At 40.6% G+C, this 25488-nt stretch overlaps 1 protein-coding gene across 7 annotated transcripts in view; it reads left to right on the forward strand.

Moving 5' to 3' along the window:
* UNC13B (unc-13 homolog B) overlaps positions 1-25488 on the forward strand; it is a 206993-nt gene that overhangs the window by 103225 nt on the left and 78280 nt on the right. For 5 of the 7 annotated variants that reach the window (XM_074533532.1, XM_074533534.1, XM_074533533.1 and 2 more), the window contains 3 exons: positions 18803-18849; positions 23113-23191; positions 24896-24970. In XM_074533532.1, coding sequence (XP_074389633.1) covers positions 18803-18849; positions 23113-23191; positions 24896-24970 — 201 coding nt within the window. Of the gene's footprint in view, positions 1-5275; positions 7813-12546; positions 12570-18802; positions 18850-23112; positions 23192-24895; positions 24971-25488 lie in introns of all 7 variants that reach the window. The other 2 variants (XM_074533529.1, XM_074533531.1) reach the window with 1 other exon arrangement.

Genomic DNA, 25488 nt, shown 5'->3' on the forward strand with positions numbered 1-25488 from the left:
CCTTAGTCAGCAGGCCTTGTGTAAAAGGTGAGAAATAACTGTGCTGTGGGAGATAGCAGAACTGTGTTATATGCAGTGTTCCCTGGATCAGTTTTCCACCCTGAGGATGACTGATTGACCTCCCCTGACCTTTTGTCATTTCTATCAAACTGCTCCAGAAAGGTTTTAAGTGTTTCTTTTTTTCTGAAACGTGTCAGGTGTGAAGGCTGGCTGTCATTGCATTGAAATCTTGTGGGTTAAATTTGTCATAGTTTTTGCTTAGCTGTACTGAAATAAATGTTGTAGGTACCAATACAACCTATAAAATATATTTGGAAGTGTTTAAAAACTTAAGAAAGTTTTACAGATATGTCTGGGATGTGGTCTTGCTGCTAGACCTTAACAGGAAGCGTTGAGGCTTGGCAGCAGAGGGACTGTGAAAGGGTTATCAAGTAGGTTACCCTAGTAGGTGGGTAATAGTTCTTCTCCTCACATTGTTTTATGTAAAATTATTGTTGTCCTTTTGTAACTGCTGTCTTTTCAATGGCATGAATGTATTTTCTCTTCAATCCACTGTGGAGTTCCATGTGTCTCTTCTGCACATTTCAGCCTAAATGTCCTGAGGTGAAGGTGTTTCTCAGCAAGTGTGCTTTGTTCTCCAGCTCTGCTGCTTCTTGCCCAGAATTGCTCAGCTCAGTACCTTGTTGATCTGATCACCCATGCTAGGTCTCAAAAGTTAGAATTTTTGTTAATTATCAAAAGAAGGTTTGAAGAAAGACACATTCTCAGCAGCAAAGCAATAATGCCATGTTCAGGTATGATCCAACCCAAAATTAAATCTAATGATACTAATTAGAAAATTGCAGGCTCATCTCCAGAAGTCAAACAGCAAAACTGATGATAACTCTTCATATCTCTGTCAAGCCTTGTTAGGATTCTTTCAGCAATTATTGTGTTTTAAAATGCTGTAATATTCTCAGGAAGAGTCAATGTTTCAGCATGCTGAGTGCTGGGGCGATGTTGCTATGGCAGCCTTAGCCATGATTTCTTTCTCTTTTAAATGCCAAAATCTTTTTCCCCACAACGTCCTGCATTTTAGTTATTGGTTTTCTTCATGTTGAAATGGCACTTTTTAAAGTAGCAAAACCGTTTATCAGCCATTTTATTTATTGTTGCTATTCCAAGTGTAATTGCTAGTACAGGTAATGCAATACCCCATTGTGTGGATGATACTGAAAATATAATCTAATCAAAAAGATTTCACTCAGTAGCATGAGTCAATAGCCAGAAAGGCTGCTGTGAAATGTTTTTCTGATCATCGTTAATTGTTTTTATATCTCTTTGCTGGGTTCATGTACCCTGAGGTACCAGCACCTTCTAACATGACACTGTGGGCTAAAGGTATCTCAGTATTAACCTTAGTGTGATGAAAGCCAGATAGCAATTAACAAGGGATATCAGACATTGGGTTGAGCTGCCCATGGGAGTGGTGTAGTCACTATCCCTGGACATATTTCAAAGACATGTAGATGTGCACTCAGATACATGGTTTAGTGGTGGCCCTGGCAATGCTGAGTAAATTGTTGGATTTTATGACCTTAAAGATCTTTTCCAAGCTAAACAAATCTGTGATTCTGTAAGATAAGCATACCTCACTTTAGCAGAGTTTTTGTGCTCTCATCCCCTTTGCTTCCACCAGGCTGCAGCCAGCCCGCTGCAGGGTGGGGCAGTGCTGAGGGCACACAATGCGGCCTTTGTTCTGAACCATGCTGGTCCAGTGTCTCACAGAGCTGAACATGCTGCTCAGAGGGGGTTGCAGTTACCTCCCTTCTCCCCGGTGAGAGCCTCACTCTGTTTTATGCTGTAAGCATAAAACATAGCTGATCCCCAGCTGATCAGTAGAGATAACATAATTGGATTTTATTCCTTCACGGGATTTCTTGTGTTCTTTTTTCTTATTCATGGATGCTGGCATGACGTGCTTTTACTCCTGTTGTCATGGCAAATCTGTATGTCAGGAGGAAAAGTATCTGTTGTTTATGTGTTACAAGGCTATTTCAGAGGTGCGTCCAGTGACAAGGTAATGAGATGTGAAGTTTTTGTGGCAGCTCACCTGTTTCCCCTCTCTAAAATCCTAATATGTCAGCTTTGTCTTCATGGGAATAACAAAATAACCCAAACATCCCCAAGTAAAGCAGCAGTGTATTCCTCATGTTGAGCTTGAGGCTTTATTTTGTTTTGGGAAATTGGCTTTGTTTTCCCATGTTTTGGGAAGTTGAGGAACATAGAAGTGGTGGTGCCTGTGCCTACTGCTCTCTAGCACATCCAGAGACAGTTGTACTGAACTGAGCATGGAATACTCCTGGAAGGAAATGCCTGCTAACAAGGCAGTCAGAACAAACCATGTGTAGTCAGCGAAGGCTTGCAGCATCTGGCAGAACACCAGGATCCAAATATTATTTTCTAAAAGACTTGATTTCTTGTTATGTGTTAATGTGACTCCTGGAGTGATTCTGGAAGAGAAAAAGACTTCAGCAGGGATTTGCATCTAGATTAGGTTTTGGGTTTTTTTCCTGGGTGAACCTGCCTTAACTTTTATTATCGCTTCACATGTCTGTGCTACAAAGAAACATGGCTCTAACACACAAGACAATGCGAGAGAAATAAGGGATCTTTGTATGAGACAAGTTGCAGAGCACCTAGTCTGGAGCGTGGCAGGGGACAGGAGCACGCACACAGCCCTGGCTGGAGAGGAGGAGGAGAGGATGTAGAAGGAGGTGCAGAGACACTTTGGGACCAGCCCACAGAATGAGTGAATGCTCTGAGCTTCAGGTCTGAGCGTGGGCTTGGGGTGGGGAATGGAGAGAGGAAGCCTGCAGGAGAGGAACAAAGAGGGTGATTCTATTACTTGATTCTTGGCATTCCACTTAGTGGGTAGTGATTTGATCTTCGGTGATAAACAGTGATTTCCGTTCATTTCCACCCACTGTAGAGAGAGGTAGAAAGGCTTCCCTCTGAGCCAGAGCTGCTGTCCACGTGTTCTGCTCTGGCCTTGTTCCCGGCTTTGGAGGAAGCAGTTTCTGTCCTTCTTGGGGAAAGATGGAAAGGTACTGCTGGTATTTGATTAAATCAAAGATGTGCTTTTGAAAATCTCCAACAAAGTAGATACTCCTCTGTGTACACACACAGACACACACACACATATACACATATATATATACACACCTATACATATGCCACAAATTCTGTATATAAATAAAAATGACAGCATTGTACTGTTTGCTCTGAGCTGCCAGCTTTGGAATGGCTGCAATGTTGCTAGTAAGTGTTCAGCAGGAAAAGGTGATTTCTGTAAAAAGCTGTTGCTCTTGGGTGTTGTAGCAGACAAAGAAAGGGAGAGCGAGCTGTGTCTTGAATTGATTTTTTTAAAACTAAAGTTATTATTATGCCTCTCTGGTGCCTTGAAAGCTGCATGCAGAAGGAAACATGATGAAGACTGAGCTTTCAGAGGGAAACCTTGCACAAGCATATGTAGGCTTTTCTCCTAGCACTTGGAGTTCAATATGCTGGATAATATTGGAAATTAGCATTTCTGTGTGCTACCCTCAAGCAACATGTGTAGGGAGCCACAACTGTGGAGCTCTTTTTCTTGGCTGCCATTGAATATGATTGCTTGCTTTCCAAGTAGTTCCTGGAGATTCTTCAAGCAATTCTTCTCTCTTCACTTCTTACGACTAGTACAGAAGTGATTTTTTTATGTTAAAATATCAGTTACCCACTCAAGTCAAAGTGGCTAAACTGTGTAAGTGGTGGAAGAAGAGAGTCAGAGAAAATATTTCTTATGTTAGTCCTGTTTTATGAGGAAATAGTTAGATTTAAAAAACCAAAAAAAAAAAAAAACCCTAAAAAAAACCCCACCAAAAAATCCTAACTAATTTTTCTGAAACAATGGCCTGAAAATTCTAGAAAATTAAAACTAACTTTCTTTAAAGAAGCTGGTAATCAATCTCACAGAGAATTTGTTTAGCCTACAAAAGGGCAGGTATTGCCTTTGGTATGGAAGTTCAGCTGAGATGCTTGATGAGGAAACTTAAACCTGAAGCACAGATGCAACCTCTTTTATAGCATATTAATTTAGTTCTAATTATAGAGATTGGTATTTGCAATGCTGCTTCCTCCAGATCAAAAAACACTCTCTCCCTTCCTGCCCACAAAGTGAAACAATGAAAATGAAAGAAAGTTACCGTAAGTCTTAAATAAAACAAGAATATGAGAAAGAATATGTGCTTCAGGCAGCAAGTCCAAACTGAATCATCAAATACAGTTGTGTTCTCCAGTCACCTTGCCTCTGGGAGGATCCTGTGTGAGTCTCTTGTGTGCCCTACTCTTTGGAGGAAAAACTGGTTGCATGTTGCTTAGTAAGTAAGGCAGTAAAAGCACATGGAAGTTTAAAGTATTTAACATTGTGGGGTTTTCTGTTTTTATTTTGCTCATTACAGAGGGTATTTAAATTGGGGAAAATAATAAATTGCAAAATCTCCAGAGCTGGAGTAGAAATGACATGCAGAAGCTTCATGCTGTCAGCTGTTTGTGCATATGCTGAGTGTAGCGTATTTAACTGCAGGTTAGTTTGGGAGCTTGCAAGCTTTGAGGTTTTTTTTGTTTGGTTCATTTTCTGGATTTTTTTTTTTTTTTTTTACTGCTTCATAGCAAAATATTAAGATGAAAATACTAAAATAGCAGAAAGGTTTTACTCCTAAAATCTGTCATCCAGTCTTCTTGCCACTTTACATCACTTTGTGCAATTCCTGTGGGCTAGCTGGTACTGTGCCAAGTTAAATTTGATTTCTGCTTTGGTTTGAAGAAAGGATGAAGACTGTGAACTTGAAAGGAGAGGAAATGTGCAAGGATAGAATTTATAATGTCGGAACTCCGCATTTGGGGGATAATTAAATCACACAATGCGCAATTGCCAGGAGCTCAAGCCTGAGATTAATTTGCAAACCTGGTAGAAAAACGGCTACAGAATTGCTTTTTGAATTTGACCTTTTTTTTTTTCCACTCTCTTGAATAGAAGAGGGAGTGAGGAACACTTATTCCAACAAGAACCTGATCTGGGGAGGTGGCCAAAACCATGATAATGTCTGTACACTTTAAATAGCACATCCTCTTTCTGTCTGATTTTATGTGTATGCTGGTTATAGGTTTTGGGGGTTTTTTTAATTCTTCTGCTTAAGTTGCCTTGGATATTTGTATCTGAACCAAACTGTAATGTTTTTTTCCCCTCTTTTGGTAGCTGCCTCATGACAGAATAAAAACTGGATGCAAGTTGTGCATTGAGAAGTGATTGATGTGTGCTTGTGCAGCTTGTAGCACTATGAGAAACACAGGTGCAGCTGATGATGTTTGCTAGAAGTAGATTGAAAAAGCAAGAAAATGAATTTTCACTTCTGCACAGAAAACCTGTTATAAAACTGCAGGGTAGGAAGCAATTCCGGAAGCAAAAACTCCATTTGTTACTGCGGGACAAAATGAAGAGGCTTCTCCAAGGCCAGGTAGATGATAATTCAAACCATGCACATCGCTGCCAGCTCTCCCCAGTGGAGATTGAGTCAGACATGTTTGTTTGTGGAATGAACAGGAGCTCTCCAAGTACTGAGTTTTCCATGGCTGGAGGGGACTTCCATCAGGATGGAGGACATGATTCCAAGGGAGTGAGTGAAGTGTGTGTTGGTGAGGTGGAACTGAACTGGGGTGGCTACGTAAAAATACCATGTTCAGTTCAGCAGAACAAGAAGGACTTGCAGGGAAGTTCTGGTGGTGTCACACAGACCTCTTCTGAAATAAAGGGCAGAGTGTCTGAGGGGCAGGACCTTTCTTCCCTGAGCTTTACCATGAGCTGGAGGGATGCAGCTGAAAGGCAAGTGTGCTTTCCCAAGGAAAAGACCATTGCATACAAGAGTCGAAGAAGGCAGTCAAGAGACCGCTCAGCTGATGTGGTTGATTACATTGTTAAAGAGCTACAGGGAATAAGTCGAATCCAGACAGAGATTGCAGAGCTCCGTCAGCACCTCACCTTGATAAAAGGCTCTGTGGATGAAGTCTCCAGCTGTGTGGACACTGTCTTGAGTGAGATAGAAGGCCTGCAAGGTGGTTCCAGTGGAAAAACCCAGGCTACACATGCTCGAGAGCCAAGAGGGGATGTACAAAAGGAAGAACCAGTGTTATATTTTTATGGCATCCCAGAGAAAGATGATGAAAACACAGTAGATCTTATCTGCAGTCTTTTGTCTGAATTTCACTGTTTCAATGGTATTCAATGCAGTAAGTATATAAAAGATGCTTATAGGTCAGATATTGGTACAGGCAAACCATTAACGCCGAGACCAGCAGTTGTGAAACTTGTGAGTTGTGAACAGAGAGACTTTATTTTACAGAAGTCTATCCTTCTGCAGAGCTCAGGGGTCCGGGTTGCTACTAGTGAGGAGCAAAAGAGGCAGAATGGCCAAAGGGGCCAGAAAACAGATTCAGTCTCTTCGCAGTCTGGCTTGAAGAAAAACAATCATAATTCTGTGAATCCTGATGGAGCTCAGAGAACTGATGCAGTTGGGCACCTTCAGACTGACTCATGCCAGGTTAAGTATAAAAGCACAAGTAGGACAGCAGAGTGTGCAGGGGACAGACTTGATTCTGAGCAGAAGTCAGCCTTGACCAAGAAAGACACCTTGATACTTGAAGCTGGAAAGGAAGCACAAACATTAAGCTGCAGTGAGCAGCCTTCAGATGACAGGGACCTTGCTGAACCTCCACAGGTGACCATTTCACCTAAATCAGGTGATGGGAATCACTGCTGCTCATCTGACTCTTCGGGCCATGCAAGCCAGATGTGTGCTTCAAGTAATGGTAGTGAGCAGAGGCTTGACACTAAAAGCATCACTGAGAATTCTTCTTCTCTTCTAGAAAAAGATGAGGGGATAACCACAGAAGAAATTGAAACAGACTATGATAACTCTTGCAAATTTACCAGTGCAGAGAAGGATGATGTTCAAAGAGAAGATGTTTCTAGTGGGGTGACAACCATTAGCTATGATCATACAACAGATGAAATGGCTGACAGTAGTGACAGCTTGAAAGATATGATCCAAATGGACCTGAATGATCAAGATCCAACTGATCAGGTCTTTAGGGATGTCCTGGAAAATTCCCAGTATTTCCTTGACCACTCCCGGGACAACATTGATCTTGTAGACATGAAGTTTTACACTAATAAGCTTGGGAAAGCTATTCACCACTTCAGGTCTGCTCTGCAAGTGGTGTTCCATAAACTGGAGACAAGTGATTCTGAAATCCTTTTGGAAAATGATAGTGGCTTACAGATGGATGATGACAACACGCTTATGCTGACCAGTTCAGGTATGGGTGGCAGCTCTGACTACTTTGCAGAAACCCCTCCTAGCCAATCCTCTGAGAGCCAGGCAAATGCGAATGTCAACAGTGAAGCATCTGCTCAGATGCAATTTGCTCCTTCCAGTCTTTCCTCTGTTCCGCAAGAGTCTCCCGTTTCCAGTGTGCTGCCATCATCTGTCTGTGAAATCCCTGCTAGGCAGCAGTTACCTCCTGAGGAGCTTGGAGAAAATGGGAACTGTCTACCTGAGCCAGGAAAGGAGTGCAGGCCCATGAGCCTTGACAAGGTGTGCGCAGAGACCATCTACCTGAACAAATGCATCAACAATTTCAAAAATGTGCTGAGGGAAAAGAGACAAATGCGTAGGAGACTCTTAAAAGAATTAGCACAGGAGGGAAACTGGATTTCTGCTGAGGAGACGAATTCAGGTAAAAAGAAAAAATGTTTTTAAGGAGATGTCAAAATCTGGTATTTGTGCAGCCAGTGGCCAACACTTCATTCTGTGGGTGAACTGTGAACATTTTGTGAGTTTATTAAAAGTTGTGAGCAAATAGTTACAAAGGCAAGTGCAACAGTGCTGTACAACAGTACTGACAAAACCCCCTAAAATTTACTATGTAACATGCTGAAATGCCAGTTAGCAAGCTTCAACTTTTTTTTTTTCTTTGAGAGAGGAAGATTTGCACTGCTTCTTCCAAATAGCAGGTGTTGAGGTTTTTCGTCATAATTCGTGACTTGGTTTCTTGTTAAATATAATAGCTAAGACATGTGATAACAAAGTGTGCATTTGAGCTATAAGTAGCCAGATTTGCAGTTTTGAGAGTTGAGTGGATCTAGACTTCAAGTGACTCTGTCACAAAGTGGGAGTTCTCAGTGTTTAATCACTTCTAGATATTATCCAAGTAGAGACCTTCAAAATAATAAATACTACTAACAATAATAGTTTAAAAACTGGGACGTTTAAACTTGTACTTTGGTATTGTTTCCATAACTTGTCTATGAAATGGAAAATTTTTGTTTCTGGGGAACTACATCCCTTATTTCCAGCATAGATTTTGAAATGTGTGACCAAAGCAGATGTGAGCTGATACAGTGGTGGAGCAGTGTTGCTAAACTCATTTCCTGAGTCTGTGGGAGATAGAGCTGACTGGCATCTTTTGATGGGACATGTTTTGACAGCCTTGATTTGGTAAAACAGAACCTAAAGTTGAAGTGTAGGTCCATCTTCCCCCTTCCTCTCCAGGCAGTGAGAAGGCTTTCTCAGTGTCATCCCTATGAGTCACTGCACAGTTAAGGAAAGAGGCTTTGTTTCAAGAGTGGAAGTTATTTTAACTACATCTTGAAATCTTCATGTGAACATGAAATCTTCTTGTGAACTTTCTTGTAGCAAATACTGAGTTCACTCTTGTTGTAATCATGGAAACTGGTCAGAATGATCAGAGGACTCCTCTCCCTCCTGAAGGAGTCATCTAATGCCAAGTGCTTTTCCAGCTACTCTGCTTTCACTGTGAAGAAACAATCTGTCAACCCATACTTGATTTCTGTACCAGTCATCCTCTCAGTTAGGCAGATCATAAAGCTGGTAATCAGCTCTCTGCTCTATTATTTTATGCAAGGTCTTTAGTATAGAGTTGGCTCAAACAGTAAGTTTTTAATGAGGGAAGCGATGGGATTTGTTAGTGGGCTTGGCACAGATGCATTTTTTTCTTGGGTAGTGTTTGTGTGGTGCTCAAGTCCTGGACATATATCCTAATTTTAGAACCTGAGAGAACAGGCAGTGGTTTGGATTAGCATGTGCCACAGTACAGCAGAAGTACTGAAATAGCCTGTTTCTGAATGTGAGAGGAGGCTGCTCATCTCAGCAGAGTTTGAGCAGCGCAGGCATGTTCACAAGGCAAGAAGTAGCCAAAACAATTGAGAAGGAGGAACAGAGCTGCGCTTTGTACCTCAGATCTGGCTCCAGGATGAATTGGGATTTCTTGTCCTCCTCAGTTCAATTCTCTTGAACATCATCCAGTGATGTGACAAAAAATTGGTGGTACTTGTGTGCCGCTCCCATAAGGAAAGATCTATAGTAGATTTGGCAGTTGAAACGATAAAAATAAGTGTGTGATGAAGTCACAATGTAGGAAATGTACTCTGAGAGACAGAAGGAGTCAAAGATAGTGGGAAAAAGTGTATGAAGGATAAGAAAAGAAGGACCTTGGGGAGAAAACCCTGGAGATGCCAGGAAGCAGAGCAGCCCAGACCCTGACAGCTAGAAAGGGAAAGAGTTTGAAATAGATGATCTTAAGGGTCTCTTCCAACACAAAACATTCTATGATTCTGTGACTCTCTGAAAGTGTTGTTTTGGCATGCATTTTTCAAGAAAGAGAAACTGCAGTTCTGTGTCCTGTTTCTATGTACTCAAGTTTGAGCCAAGCTTTTATTTTCTTCCTTTCGAAAAAGCATCATACCTGGAATGCAATGAAATTATGTTGATTTGCTTTTTTCCCTGGCTGTAGATGAGTGTTTGTGTCTTACTTTAAAAATGTCATTTATTGTTAATAGCCTTTTTAGTTCCCAGATAAGATCCACTGAAAACCCAGTTCTGCAGCTGTTTTTTGGTTCTGAACCTAAACCTCACGTTTGCTCAAAAGTTCAGTTCAAGGTATTTTCTTAAATGTGGTTGGCAGCAGCCTCCAGCAAACGAATGGAAGATAAGTTTGAAGGTGTTGGTAAATATGCATGTTTTGGTGAATCAGAGATGATGCACTAGCATAAAGGTTTAAAATATTTATAGTTGAACACAGATGCAAATTACTGAAAGAACTTGGAACTTGGCAGAAGCATATAAATAATTGTTGTGTTTAATTGGAAGTCAAAAGAAAAAAAAATAAAATATCCCCTGAAAATCTAAGGAAGCTTTGAATGTGAAAAAAAAGAAAAAAAAGTGTAAGTGAAGATGATGATAGTTTGAATTTGTTTAAAGTAAAGCCCTGCAATGCTAGAGATTTTATGATATTTAAGGTAACTGCTCAAAAGTGGAATTGTGAAAGAATTCTGTGATCAGGGTTTAGCCAAGTTAGTCACCATTGATGAAGCTGTGAGTGCACGTGCTGAAGTGAGACACAAGATTTTAAATCTGTCTGCAGTTACTCAGAGCTTTGCCAAATTTTACATTTGGCCTGAAACTGTCCCTAACTGCCTTAAACTGATGGGCCTCAGAAATCGAAGATGAATATGGATTTTAAGCCAAAATGGGTTTTTGGTGTTTTTTGTTTTTAATTACCCAAAAATTAGTCTAATGCAAGATTCATTGCTTTGTATTTGTATAAAAATAAATCTGACCTACATTTGAGAAGCTCTAGTGCCCTGAGGTCTTAAAATTTGGCAGTGCTAGCCTGTGTCAAGGAATTTTCTGTGGAAAATCAACCCCAAATGAGCGGAGTGAATACGCTTTTGAAAAATATGTAGTTTGCATATGCTCACTGGTAGCTTGCTACTGTTGAGCTGTTGCTTTGCCAGAGACTCCATCTGTCCTCAGTGTTTTCCAGCTAGGGGCTAAAAGCAGGGTTTCCCTGCTCGACGTGACTGAGAGCCACAGCAGACCTGAGAGGGGACACGGGCCCGGGTCTCCCGCATCTTCTGCGCTTCAAGACTCCACAGGACAGGCCAGGAAGGAGTAGAGTTCAAATGCAAAGGAATTAAAAACCCAGGAATGAGGGATGCCTGGATCCTCCTGAGACACACTGAAACCACCCCAGGGACCAAGTCAGGAGAGATTTGGCATGGGTTGGAAGGGCTTGGGGTGACTGTGTAAAAAGAAGGACAAAACCAAATGACTTAATGTGGAATTATGTCTGTCTAGGTGAGAAGGTTTTGCTTAATTAAACAGGACAGGCAGGGTTACTTCAGAGAACAGTCAGAAAGGTCCATGCCAAACAAAACACATTCCCATCTGAGTCTGGAAGGGACTGCAGGTTTCCTCAGTTTCTCCAGGTCAGCTGGTCTGTGCAGAGCAGATTGCCAAAACAAAGCCCTTGTGCCACTCCGGTGGTTGCAGCATCCTGCTGCTTGCAATTTTGCCTCTGTTAGCTCCAAAGGTGAAGCCTGCAGGGTGGCCCAGAGACTTTCTGTCCTAGTGAGCATCTATGCAAGCATGTCTTCAGGTGGGGAACAGGATTTTTTATTTTAGCTACAATCCAGCATTTTGTTTTCTAAAGTAATTTGACTTCTCCTTAGCAATTGAGTTAAAATAGCTTCTCTATTTTCCTGTCTTAGTGATTGCATGTCTGTAATTACACCCATATAGACAGTAACTTCAAAAACTATTTTTGCTTTTAAACCAATTTGAGTGTCTCCTGTTGCCATGAAGATATTCCTTCCCCTCCATCTTTCATACACAAATGAGTAATAGGATTCTTCTGTGCAGATAGAGAATTATCTGATTGGAAGACTTAAAAAATATCATGTCTGTACCGGAAGTTTTGAGTATGACTCTCATGTAACTTTACTAGCCTTGAAATTGCCTATCCATAAACATGAGATTTCGTGTAGGAGGCTTCAGGATTCTTTTTTTTTTTTTGATCAGAGGAAAATTGCCTAGATGTATAAACTCAGAAAATATCTCTCTGCATTATGATATTTGCAAAAGCAAAATGTGTTCCGTGGGAGCTGCCAGTTTCCTCGTACTGGGCAAAATATACAGGGAGTGAGGAAGGGAGCAGGGGGGATGTTTCTGATGCAGGGATGCAGGCAGTGGATGCAGTCTGGGGGAGAGGGGAACAAATTTGTTCCTCCCTGTAATAAATCCAGGGTTTTTTTTCCTGTATGATAAATGGCAGCTCCAATTCTGTGTTAAGATTACTTAAAATTTTTCAGTTAATTAAACAGGAACAGTAACTCTAAAAAGAGCTCTCAAAAGCATATATTTTAATGCATATGCAGTTATGGATAAAATTGGATGAGTTTAACTTGAGGTTGTCTGTTAGAGATTAATTGTCTGGTGCCTGTCCCAGGAAGCACATGGGAAAACTGCTGCACGAACGTGTTATCAACTTGAAGCAAACCTTTACCCCTGTTTCTGTAAAAATCACTATACAGAACTCATGGCAGAAATCTGGTCTACTAACTTTTGTTCCTCTCCTTCTTGTCTTTTTTTTTTTTTTCTTTCTTTGCAGAAGGAGGTAGAGGAGAGCTCCAGGTTGTACATGTTGTCCCTTGTAACCAGCATCTCTTTCTGAAACCCCTGTGTGTGCGTCTCATCTTCTGTAGCCAATTGGTCCTGCTGAGGCGCTGAGATTCCGTTTAGCATGTCGTGATTGTCTGAGGCATTGTTAACACTGTGTATGAGTAAAGAGTCTGTTCAGTGCCTATGACCTTGTACAAAGAGTTAAACAGGAATGCTTGGAGTGATCTCCTCCCTTTGGTGCTCCGTGGGGTGTGTGTGATGTGCACAGGCACCGCATTAGTAGAGGACAAGTTGTTCATCTTGTCTTTTCCAGTCTTCCTCTGCATGGATCTTGTTTAAACTAAGTATTTCCTCATTTTTCTTTAGTTATATTATTTCATTTCATCTCTGTCTGGCTTATCCACTTTCATCAATTAAAGTCAAAAATACATCTGGACCGTAGTAGTGAGATTAATCCAACTTGGATGCTGAAAGTTGTCTGCTGCAAGTCCTGTGCCTTTTTAGGTAGTCACTTTGCTTTGATCCAGAGCCCTGTGCCTGATGGGAAAGATAGAACCTTCTCCTTAATACATTCAGTTGTTGTCTTTCTAGTCATGAACTGGTCGCCTCTGCCCATTATCCTGTGAGCAACAGGTAACTCTTTCGTCCTAGGAGGGTCTGCAGAATTATTTTGTTGACTGCTGTGTGCTTTGTCAACAATTGTGTTAGCAACTGTATCTCACATAGAGAAATTACTGGCTTTGGAATCTCAGCTCTTTTATTTTCAGGACTCTGTGCTGTGTGTATTCAGTGCCTGCTGTGCTTCCCCCTCTCCTGTAGCTGTATAAATAAGGCAAAACTGGCTTCCAGGAGAAGCTGAACCTTGCATGGATTTTTGAGCCTCCATGCAGATGTCATCCCTTGAGTCCAATGAATTTGCATTTCTAAGCTTTATTGGCTCATATATCAGCAGTTTTGTTTCCTTCTTACTGGTAAATATCTGTCAATTAATGCTTTTTCAGGAATGCGGAGATACCTGGTGTCAAATATTGGTGTTAAATACAGTCCCCTTTTGACTTCAGGGCAAAGCCACTGTAAACCTCCTTTGAACTGCTCATCTGGCAGCTAGAAAGGTGGTACTGGATGATACATCAGTTGGAAGGAGCTTCCTTTGGGGCTCTTCAGCCCTTAATAAATGGATCCTATTGCAGAATACAGAATGAATTTAAAATAATCTCTTGACTTGTTGAAGCTTTGGATTCCATGTAAAATGCAGTATACTTGAGTGAATGAAGACATTGAACCACAAGACTGACTTAATTGGGAAGATTGAGTTCAGTCCGACTCTGTTAGTGCCGCTGAAGAAATGCACTAATTTGGCATGACCAGAAGTTTAATTTAGTCAGTTGCTCCTTGTTTTAGCTTTATTCAGATTAACCTATATCTAACTGAGGGTTTTGAGGTTTTTGAGGGTATTTGAAAACAAGTTAGGATGATTTTCAAAACAAATAAGATGTCATTATTGATTTTTTTTATCTGTTTAAATAAAGCGGCATAAAGCAGCTTTACATGTTTTACATCTGATTTATATTTTAAGAGGATAATGTGCTAGACACAGTACTTAGATGTGATGGAAAATTACATTGTTAGGAAGCCTTTTATGTGGAGAGCTAGATATGTATAAAAGGCTAACAGATCTGTGGATGTTCTTTCTTTCCTTTGTGATGCTCCAGACTTTGTGATTTATTTTATTTCTTTTTTTGCCCCTCTGTCCATTTTATGGACCTTTGCTTCTACAGAAATGCATAATTGTTTGTTTTGTCCATTAAAGTATCTTCTTGTGTATGAGGGAATTTGCAAAATTTTAAAATTGCAGCTTTGTTAGATAACTTTTCAAGTTACTTGTAAGCCCAGCTGCTGCTTTTCCTTAGTAAGCAAAACTCCTGTTGTTTCCTTTATAGGCTTCACCAAACATTGACTTCCCTATGACTAAATACTTTGCCTTAAGTAACCATGTCTGTTGCCTTGTTTAATCCAGGGCTTTCAATTTATGCTAATCTGTCACTGACATAGCTTTTCTTACTGGTTCTTTGTTGATCAGAGACTTTAATTACTTGGAGAAGACCTTTCAGCAGGTGGTTGTGGTATACTATACAGCTTTACTGTGGGTGAATATACTGCAGTACTAGGGAGACAAGCACTTCCTCATTTTAAAATATTTGTTGGATAGTAGCTATAAAAATGTCATCCACCAGCATGAGAAATTTTAAAAAATCAAATAAGGATGTGATGGCCTGTTTTATTTACATGTTTGTTTCTCCATTGTTTCAATATCTTACCAAGCTCAATACCAAGCTCTTATATGTGCTTACTGGAGGTTAAAAAATACTAAATTTCAGATTCAGTCTGATGTGGCTGCTTTCAAGGAAAGATCAAGTGACAGAGTTGTGCAGACATGGCCATGAACCAGCAAAACACTTTCTGTGACTTGCAGCATGTGGATGGATGACAGGGTGTTAAATGTGTCTGCTTTCCATTTGCCTTCTCATTTGTCCTTGGGAAAGACAGTGTTATAAACCTCACAGGTGTTGCAGTGCTCTTCTCACCTGGCTGTTGTTTCTGCTGCTTGCCCTGGCTCTGACCAGCTCAGGCTGCTGCCATGGGCTGAACTTGAGGAGACCCGTGGCTGGTGATACGTCCCAGGGCAGCTGCTGGAGCCTTGCTGTGTCCTGGCGTGAGTGCTGCCTTTGGAGGGCTGGCATTTAGCTGGCATTGATGGAGATGTCTTAAACATGCCAGCATGTGTAGCTAGTACAGCCTCTGGTTCTTTGAGTGCTCTTGCACTTCATCAGTGCAAGAAGAGACTGCAGAGCACTTGTGGTGGCTGCCACTGTGTGATATTATGTGCCATTTTCTTTTAATATTAACCTCCCAATGTCATTCTTTGCTATGGTTTGGTGTCTGCTGCTCCTTTTGAAGGACTTCTACAGAGCTGTCGTCGTGACACACCTTTGAATTTTCATCCTCTGTTTGGCTGTAGTTCTTTTCCTATTCACTTGCCTGTTGAACAAGCACAGGAAAAGGTTCTTTTTACTAGAGTAAACAAGATGTTTTGTTCTTCTCCGTATAGGATTGTGTTTACATACTCCAGCTGCTTTTGCCATTTTCCTTTGTGATTATTTTTTACTTTGATGCAGAATAAAAAGATTTCATATGCTTTTCTGAAGAAATCTTGCCAACGTAATAGAAAGGTACTTATACTTCTGTGGAGACATTTCACTGGACTTACTCTATGGATTATGTTTTGTTCCTGCCTGGCTGTATCATAGAGGCTTATGGTCAGTGTGATGATTAGAACTCAAATCCATTGTTTCCTGCTTTTCTCCACTGAGGAACTTTGTATCAGTCAAATTCATGGCAGCCTTTGGGGCTCTGACCTTGCCATTTTTTCCATGTTTGATCCTCCATTGTTGCAGTATTTACTGCTATCAATTCTTTCTACCGGACCTATGAGTTCAGTGTCAATAATTCTCCTGGGTTTGTCATTTCCAGATTTTATCAGCAGATCCTACTTACTCCCACTAGCTTCCTTATTGCGTTGTCCATGACTGGCTCAGTTACAGTTACTTGTTTATCCACCTGAAAGCTCCTTCCTCCTCCTCAGCTTATCCGGTCTTTATTAACGTCATATGGCACTGCATCAAAAGGGTATTTTTTGAAATGAAAATTCAGTTAATCATTCATTTTATAGTTAGAGAAAAATAGTTGCTTTGTGAAACAAAACCTGTTTTTCAATAGCCTCCATCTTAATTCCTTCCTTCATGTTTGCTCAGAACCCTTTCAAGCTTTGGAAGCCATTAATGGTCCTACACTAATCTGGATCACATTTCCCTCCTCCACACATACACACTTTAACTGTAAATACTGCATTGGCTCTTCTACAGTCTCAAGGCATCAGCCCTTGTATGATGGATGTCAGGTGCTGGTTCTCTTGGCATTTTCTCAGGGAGAAGGCTGCCTGGAACAAATTAGCTCTTTACTTTGCTTTCAGCAGGTGATAACTCCTGCTTTCACACAACCATCACCTGCTTTGGCCCTGCATCAATATTGCCACTTACTGAAAGCTCTTTCTTTTGTTTTGTGCTATTATGCCCAGATGATTTTCAATCTTGACACTAGAGGAGCTCTGCCTTTTGTTTTTATTCGCATGTCTGAAAGACTTGGTAAAAATAAATTATATTTTTGCTCATTTTTTTAAAAAAACTGGAATTCCTGGCAGGTATTACTTGCACATCACAAATCTGGGACATTATGTAGGTTTGTTTCCTGATGCTTTCTGCCTTCCCCACGTCCACATTCCTGGCTGTTCTCTGTTGACTTGTGGTTGCCTGTAGGAAATTGCTTAACTAGGTAACAACTTTCCCTCAATCTTTCCTTCCCCCTTATTCCCAGAATCTTGATGCTCTTGTGGTCTCCAGTCTGCAGTGAACACACCATTTTATGGTCTGTTAATGTCTCAAATATCAGTCACATTTCATTCTCACCTAAAATGATTGAAAACCTTGTTTTTACTGACTTCTGCCATCGATGTTGCCACATTTGTGTTTGTCATTCTCTGTCATTCAGCACAGCTGAGGCATTGGTGTCAAGCTCAGTCCAGTATGAAAGCTTTGTCCATTTTAGTGTTGCTTTCTAACCACAGCTCTTCCAAGTGTTCAGATGTGAAGGTAGAGATGTCCTCCCCTGAGTGCTCAGAAGAACCTGGTTGCATTTACTTAATGAAATCTCTCTTGACCAGCAGTTGGTTCGGATCCCTCTGGAGAAAATGCAGACTTCAGGCGGAGGGATTTTGGTAGCAAAGCTTGGTGGAGCCTGGTGTGCTTTTGCAGCTTTGGGGAAACAGGCATTCCATTATTTATAACATTGTAATGTTCAATCTCTTTAAATACATAAGAATAAACATTACTAATAGGTAGTCTTTAAATCTGCAGATTTCCTAATTTGTAGGACTCAAAAATACAAAGTTTGGACATTTGTTTCTGTTCAAGTTGTTACCTCAAAGAGAGCTTCTTTCCTTGGTTATTTCAGCTCTTCTTGGGAGTCTTTATCTGTCACCTGCGAACAGTGTGGGATTGCACAACTCACACAGTGCACAGGTTAGAATAAAAAGGAAAAGCAAAAAGAACTTTCTTCTGGGGCTGTGCTCCTTTATCTTGCATAGAGTTGGGTCTTATTTCCTGACTCAAGCTCCTTTACTTTGTTGACTCTCAGGTTGTGAGTTCCATGGCTGGAAATACTTTCTTTTTCACTGTGTGCAAGTTGCAGCCTCCTTTTTCTCGTGACACATGTCATTATCTGAGGTTGGAGTTTTAGCTATTAGCATAATGACCTGCTTAGTCCTTTGTCAAAGCAGCATTTCTTTGAGGGAGTGCAGGAGAACATATGACCTGTGAGCTGAAACACAGAAGTTTCTAGTTGTGGATAGCTATTTTCCCCTTATCCAGAACCTGTTGTTTCTTCCAGGTACATTGCAAGTGTTCAAATACTTATCACTTCTAATTAGGTCCACTCAAGATCTGCAGAGAAACACTCTATGAATGTAGTCTTAATGTGAACATAAAAACATGGTTTGAATTCATAAATATGAATCCCCATATTTGCAGTCTGTGATGTTTTCCATCACTGTAGAATTCCAGTTGACCTGCAGGTGGTGGCCCTTGTTTCATGTCTGTTAGAAGTGAAATACTTTTAAATAAATGAGTGAAGCTGTAATGGGACCTCTCTGCTTAGGAGACTAAAGAGTCTTTGCATTTGGGCACGAGCAAAGCTCACAAGTGTTCATACAGAGGTTCATGTTAATCTGTCATTTGTGCATTTCATAGAAGCGCTTTTAATTTATAACATCTTCATTGTGACCACATTTATGTTAAGTGGTGACCTGTAGTAACAGGAGCTCTCCAGTAACTTGTTGGAGTTGGAAAAAAAAGAAAACATTTGTCTTCAAGACTGCCTTTTGAATGTGGAGTTGCACTGAACAGGCTCTTCAGATTCTAGTCCTGGCTGTTCAATGAAATTGCATAGTCTATCTGTGTCTGTATGACTTATCCTGATATCTTGGTCATTGGAGGTGCTTGAACGAGTTTCTGTATGCATTTGCCTGCATGCAGTGTGGTCTGTTACCCTTTCTGCAGAATACAATACAAACACTTTTACTGGTGTTTCTGGAAACTAATTTCATGTTATTTTTTCCCCCTCTCCCACTTCAGGGCCAAGATGAGGCTGATCCATCAAAACCGCCGTGGCTCAAAGGAGGGTAAGTATCCCTGTATTTATAATCAGAGTGTACTTTAGAAGTCTGCAGTTCAGTCTAAGTAAAAACAGCATTTATGATGTTTTTAATAAAATAATCAAGTGGCCAAGCCTCACTGAAGGCCAAGCTGCTGCTGTATGTCAGTCTCTTCTAAAGCAGTGGAGGTGGGATATGCAGCTCTTCCAGAGAGACCTGTGATTAAGAGTAAGGCTATAGCTGGAATGTATAATCTATAATGTGTTGGTGGCAAGTGCTTATGGCAGCAGTATTAAATAATTGCTGCTGAGCACCTCAGAGTGGTCCCCATGAAATCCTTTCTCCTGTATCATTCATTGGTGGCAGCAGAAGGGAAAGAGTAGCTCTGAAGGAGTGCTGTGTCTTCTGCTCTTAAAAGAAGATGATAGGTTTGGGGGAGTCTTCTGTATTTGCATCGATTCCTTGTAGTAGTTAAAACTGCACTAACTCTAGAAATTATTGCAGTCTGTATTTTTAAAGCATCGCTCATCATGCCTGTTTTGCACAGATGAGAGTTATCAGGTTGTGCATCCTCTCCACAACACACTGCTTGCAGCAAATGAAGCAGACAAATTCTGTTTGTAATTGCAGCGTGACACTCTGTGGTAATAGGTGTCAGCATGGTAGCTTCCCTGGGATCCTCTGGCAGGAAAAGGACAGTGACACATTTTACAGGTTATGTGCCTGGTACATGGTCAAGGTGATTTGGTTTGGTGGTGGGGCACCCATTAGGAGCTGTCAGTCAGCAGCAGCAAGATTCACCCTGAAATCTCAGCCAGACGTTGGCTTGCTTAAGTTAATTCTAATACTACTGAAGGAAGCTTCCCTAATAAAACATAAAGTTGAATTGGAGGCTTCATTATATGGCTTTCTCCTTTTGGAGTCATTGTTCTGTGGTGTTGGTATTCCCACAAATCGTCACCTGCGGATGCCTGGAGCTGCCTAGCAACCCTCTGCTTTTCCCAAGGAACCTGGGACTTAGTGAGTGGGCTGCTGGAGAATTGGCAATTTGCAGGAGCAGGAGGCAGTGATTTATTGTAACTATAAACAGCACCTTCTGCTTTAACAAGGAGACAGTGTACTCAGTTTATTGGTTCATGCACATCAAATTATTTCCTAGCCTGAAAGGTAGATACACCTACAAGTCCTGAATTATTTAAACGTGTGTTGTCAATTCGAGGCATTGTTTGCTCTAGTCTGTAATTTTTTTCTTTTCCATGCAAGATACAGCTGGACAGTCTGGCTAATGTAGTTTTGACAAAAGTTTGTCATACTCACTCATCCCATGCAAGGGATTCCCAGAGAAGGTGGTTGTGGGATGTAAACCTTTAATTCAACCCTTGGCCACATTTTGGCTTATTAGCCTCAAAGAATATTAAATTATTTATGCTTGGAGTTGTTCTTTCAATGGGAAGATTACAGTTGTGGTGTCCTTTGAAAGAAGTAGCCCTCCTCTGTTATTGCAAGCCACCTTAGCTTGCTTAGATTGTCTAGATTTAATGGAAACCTCTGTGTGATACAACATGTATTAAAAGATGAATACGTTCTTCAAGCAATTTTCATTTATAGGATAATGCAACAGGAGCTCCCTGTCTGTAATCACTGGCTTTGGAGATACCACTTCAAAAGAAAATGTACAATTGGTATTATGGATCAGTCTCTGAGTGTAGTATCTTGTATCTGTATCTTTTATTTATTAGTGCAAATTATCTTCTCATACAGAAATGCTATTCACTCTTCAGTACAGCTCTCTATAATGCTATAAATATTACATCCACTGCAGAGGAGAGTTATCCTATTACATATAAAACTGCACTGTGCACATTTGAGGCACTGTCAATTCTTCTGTTATTAAGTGAGGTAGCAGTTGTGCTTGAATAAAGGGACTGAGGTAGCTAAAAGCACAACACTTTTGAAAACTAGGAATTGTTGAATTTTTTAATTAATATTAACAAGCTAAAAGCAGGTCATCCAGGTGTGTAACTATGTGTGTACTAGTACACCTCTCTTCAGTGACAAATACAAGCACCTTTCAAATACTTTTATCATCCTGGCTTACCACTGTTTCTGTCATAAACCTCAATCTATCAAAAATATTTTGCAACAAACCAAGTTGTAACTAGACATGCACAATAATTTATATAGGCTCATCTTGAATTTATAAAGCATGCAATTTTAATGTTTCTCTTCTTTCTTGGGAAATGTCAGAGTATCACATTTTCCTTTCAATTAAATTAGAAAAAAAATTTGAAATCAGGTAGGAAAAAGCTGTTAGCCAGGAGCATTAACTCTGGAGTTTTACTTGTGATCATTTTGGTGAATCTTTTCAGGTTATACACTCTCCCTTTCAATTTTATATATGCTTTCATAATTCGAGGGATTTACACAAATCCTTGACTCAAAGCTTATCAATAAGCTGTGTTGTGGTTCAGGTAATCCTGGGATTCTTTGCATCATCTGAGTAGTCTGCCATGACACCTATTTTACCTCAAAACAGTATCACCAGCATCAGAAAGATTTTGTGGCATGAGGGCAGCAGACAAATGTGGCAATATAAACATATTTCTTACTTCTTTATGTGGGTGAGATTTTTCTATATTAAGTCAGAACGGATTTTTGCAGTATGACTTGGTCAAAAAGTTTTTCTGGAATTCTCTATCAGAAGTATGATAGCCTCTAGTAAAAAAACACAGCGTGGCCTTGCTGTGAGGATTTCCAGTATTGGAAAACTGCACTGTTGGAAAACTGGGAAGCTGACATGGCTCTTGCAAGTACACATGACTGCTCACCTTCCCAGCAGGCTTGTTCAGCCAGCAGCAGCTGTCAGCTCAGCCATGGCTTGGACACGTCACCCTCCTACGCCCCATCAAAAAAGTCAATTATACTATTAAATTCTGTCACATGTTTCTGTAATAATGGACTACTTTCCTCTTTGTCACAGCCTCATGCTAGGCCATGTTGTGGCATCCTTGTCCATTCTCAAGCTGTAGCATGGGTTTGGTCTGGGGGTTTTGTTGTTTGGTGTTTTTTTGCTTTTGGCTGTATTTAAGTGGGCTTGAGTAGGCCCTGCTCTCTAATGGCTGCAGGTTGCCTCTTGTCATTTATCAACCTCATAATTTTCACGGCATGTGCGAATTTGTAGTGGCAGTTTGATTTCCTAGATTGTTTGGAAAGGTAGTTTTTATGGCTGTATGAACAGTTTGTTCCACATTCCTTTTTCCTATAATTTTCCTGCAGAGCCTTTTGACTGGGTGTGCTGTACTAAATCAACAAAATAATGTGGCTGAAATTGCCAGCCAGTTTATCACACAAATACCAAAACATGTAAGCCAGAGTGGCAGAGTGTGGAGAAAATGGCTGAAGATGGAGAGGCAGAGGGTTCCCTTGCAGTCTCTATAATCAAGAAGGCCTCAGAAGCCATATTCTTATTGTTAGCAAGGCCTGAGACCAGAGCGGAGGTGGGGAGGGTGAGAGAGACACTGAGAAGTGCTGTGGATTTTGCCTGCTGGGCTGGGTGTTCATTGTGGGGAGGAAGCTACAGCAGAGAGGTGTGTGCTCAGTTTCCACCTTTAGGAAAAAGCATTATCTTTTGGATAGTCCTTAGAGATGGATGCATTTTCTGAAGACCTTTAAGCTGGATTAATAGACCATCTTCAAGCACAGGGGTACATCCATGTGGTGTTACCAGTAAGTGGTAGGATCCAGGTATAATTATTCAGGCTGGTCTCATTGGGAAGGGGAAGTAGGTCAGAGTGTTTTATTTCATCAGACTCTGACTGTTGCTGGGGTAATCACCAGTCTGCTTCATTGTCACTTCTGCCAGCAAATGCTATCTCTTGTGTGTACAGGTCTGCATGGCTTGAAATGCTAAGCACCACAAATAGTCTCTTTTATAGAAATAAAAATAATATATTTTCTCTTCTGATGTCAGTTTTTTCCTAACAATTTTACGGTCCTCAAGGGCCAGTAATAAGTGTGTTCTAGACTAGAATAAGAAGATGGCAGCATCCTGCCCTGGGGCTGATCCTCTTTGTTGTGCTGCCCCCCAACCACCAACACCAGGCAGGAATGTCTGGATTGTTGCATGTGAAGAAGATAAACACTTAATCGTTTTTAGCATTAACTTTACACTTTCTTAAGTATAATCTTCTGGCTGTTTTTCTTGCTGCAGTAAAGCATCACCCTCTTCACGCCTCCCAACCCTAAATTAATTAGTTGTTTTGTTGTTTTTTTTTCCTCCTGGATTTCCAGGCCTGCAGGTGGTCTCTATGGCATCGATAGCATGCCTGATCTGCGCAAAAAAAAGCCAATTCCACTTGTCAGTGATCTGGTAAGAGATTTGTTTGTTTCTCTTCTGCCACACAGCATTTACACAACTGGCTTTACATTCTTGATGTATGGGCACATTCATTGTCACTTCAAGAATCTCAAGCATTTTATCAAATTAATTCTTATACTAAAGAGTTAGGAGTACTGCTTAAAAAATGTCAGTGAGAATTAGCTATGGTTTTGTAGACAATTTCATTCATTTCACAGAACTAGGGTATTTTTCATGTTTTTATCCTTTTTATTTTACACAAAATATTTTATTATTTTTAGGCCTGCAGAATTTTAAAAGGTTTTCCTAAAAATCACATACCTTAGGGAAAGTTATAACATCCGTGTGAGGTTTGGCAGCTTACCAGAAGGCTGGAATTTTAGAGGATAGATAAATGAGCATATGTGGTTGGATTTTAAAAGCTATTTGCAAAATTGCCAGTGGACTTCTGCTCTGAGGAAGCATGTGAACCAAGTGAGTAATGAGGACAAGTTTCATATGCTTGTATGATAAGGCTTCTGCAGGACAAATGGTTTTCTGTTGGTTTATTCAGTACACGTAGCGATTTCATACTTGAGAGAAATGCTGTAACAGCTGAAAGACCAAAGTTTCTATATCCTGTAATTCATGTGAAAAGATGCATACAATTTTGTCTGCCAGCTTATACATGGGCAGCTTGGCATGTGTCTAGCTAACTGCTTGTATCTTAAATCGTTGCAATAATGGCATTAACTTGTGTTACTTCCCTTGAATGCATTCATTCTCTCTGTTCACAGGCCATGGTAAGTGGAGGTGAAGACTATCCATCAAGTCTTTACCAGAAAAAAACCCCTTACTTTATGTTATTTCCCCCTCTACTTCTTTGCTTTTTGTTTGAACCTTATTGCAGTGAATGCATATCCAATACTCTGTCCTGCTCCATCACTGTTGGAATGAACTTTTTCAGTTTCTCTTGAAACAGCATAAAGCAGAACATAAGTGGTACAAAACCGATAGAGTTGGATGATTTCAAAGCAAATGCTGCTATCTTTAAGTATCTTTCTCTGCCTTCATGTTACTGGAGTGGCTGTAGAAATCCCAGTGTGCCACTGTGAGGTGCTGCAAAGACAGTGCCCTGTGCTGTCCACAGCTGCAAAGCAGTGCTAGCATGATGTGAAAGGCAGTATTCTGAGGGGAAAATGCAGTTCATTGTGTTCAGTGATGGCTGATGAATGTGATACACAGTCACATTCAAACCTCTGCTCCCAACTCACTCCCCTTTCTTTTATCCTTGTTACTTGCAACCTCTTTACTGTCACATTTTGGGGTGTTGTATGTTTTGTAAAGCGGGTGAAATAATCTCCCTTTGGATATGAATGAAGTTAGATATGCAAAAGTGAGTCTGTTGTAGTGACCTCAGACTGCAGAAGGGCTACTGTTGCTACTAGAAAGTGGAGATGGGAACCCACGTTTCATTGGCAATTCTTTCAGAGAAACAAATAGAAATTTACTAGAGTGGGACTGATTATAGACAGATGGAAACAAGTTGGAGACCTTTCAGAGTATACATTTGACTCCTCTGAGATGTGAACAGTCATTTAAGAAACCAACTTAAATGCAGTAGATTGCTGGTTTGGTGTCTGGCATGACAGAGTCCCCTTGCTCACATCTCTGGACATGTAATGCCTTTGCACTTGTAAGTGTTGGTAGTGAATAACAAACTTTCTTCTTCCCTAGTCACTGGTTCAGTCCCGAAAAGCCGGAATTACCTCAGCAATGGCTACTAGAACATCTCTCAAAGATGAAGAGCTGGTAAGTGGGAGGGTTACTTGACTTCTCTTAATGCTGACTAAGCAAATTAAAGGGATTTGGCTCTCTGAGATTCAGAGCCAGCTTCACAGATGTCTGGAAATATAGATGCAAAGCTTCCTATATAATTTGGTCAAAGAAACTAAACACATAAAAGTAATATTTAATGTATCAATATAATCCTGAAAAATGTAGAAACACAGAATCACAGGATATGCTGAGTTGGAAAGGTACCCATCAGGATCATTGAGTTCAACTCCTGGTCCTGCATAGGGCACCACAAGAGGCATCATCTGCCTTGATGGTGCTGTCAAACACTTTTTTGATCTCAGTAATCTTACCATTTCCTTCTGTGCTATGTGCCATAAGGGACAGTGTGTGAAACTTGCTTTATTCAAGGTATTTCCCATCTGCAAACATTAATTGTTGTCTTCCGGTATTTTTAACGCCTGGGGAGACACTTTTGCAAGGCGAGGAGTGTCCTCTGACACTGCATGTAAAATTTGATGCATTTGTCCACC

This window comes from Zonotrichia albicollis, chromosome Z (assembly GCF_047830755.1).
Source record: "Zonotrichia albicollis isolate bZonAlb1 chromosome Z, bZonAlb1.hap1, whole genome shotgun sequence".
NCBI lineage: Eukaryota > Metazoa > Chordata > Aves > Passeriformes > Passerellidae > Zonotrichia > Zonotrichia albicollis.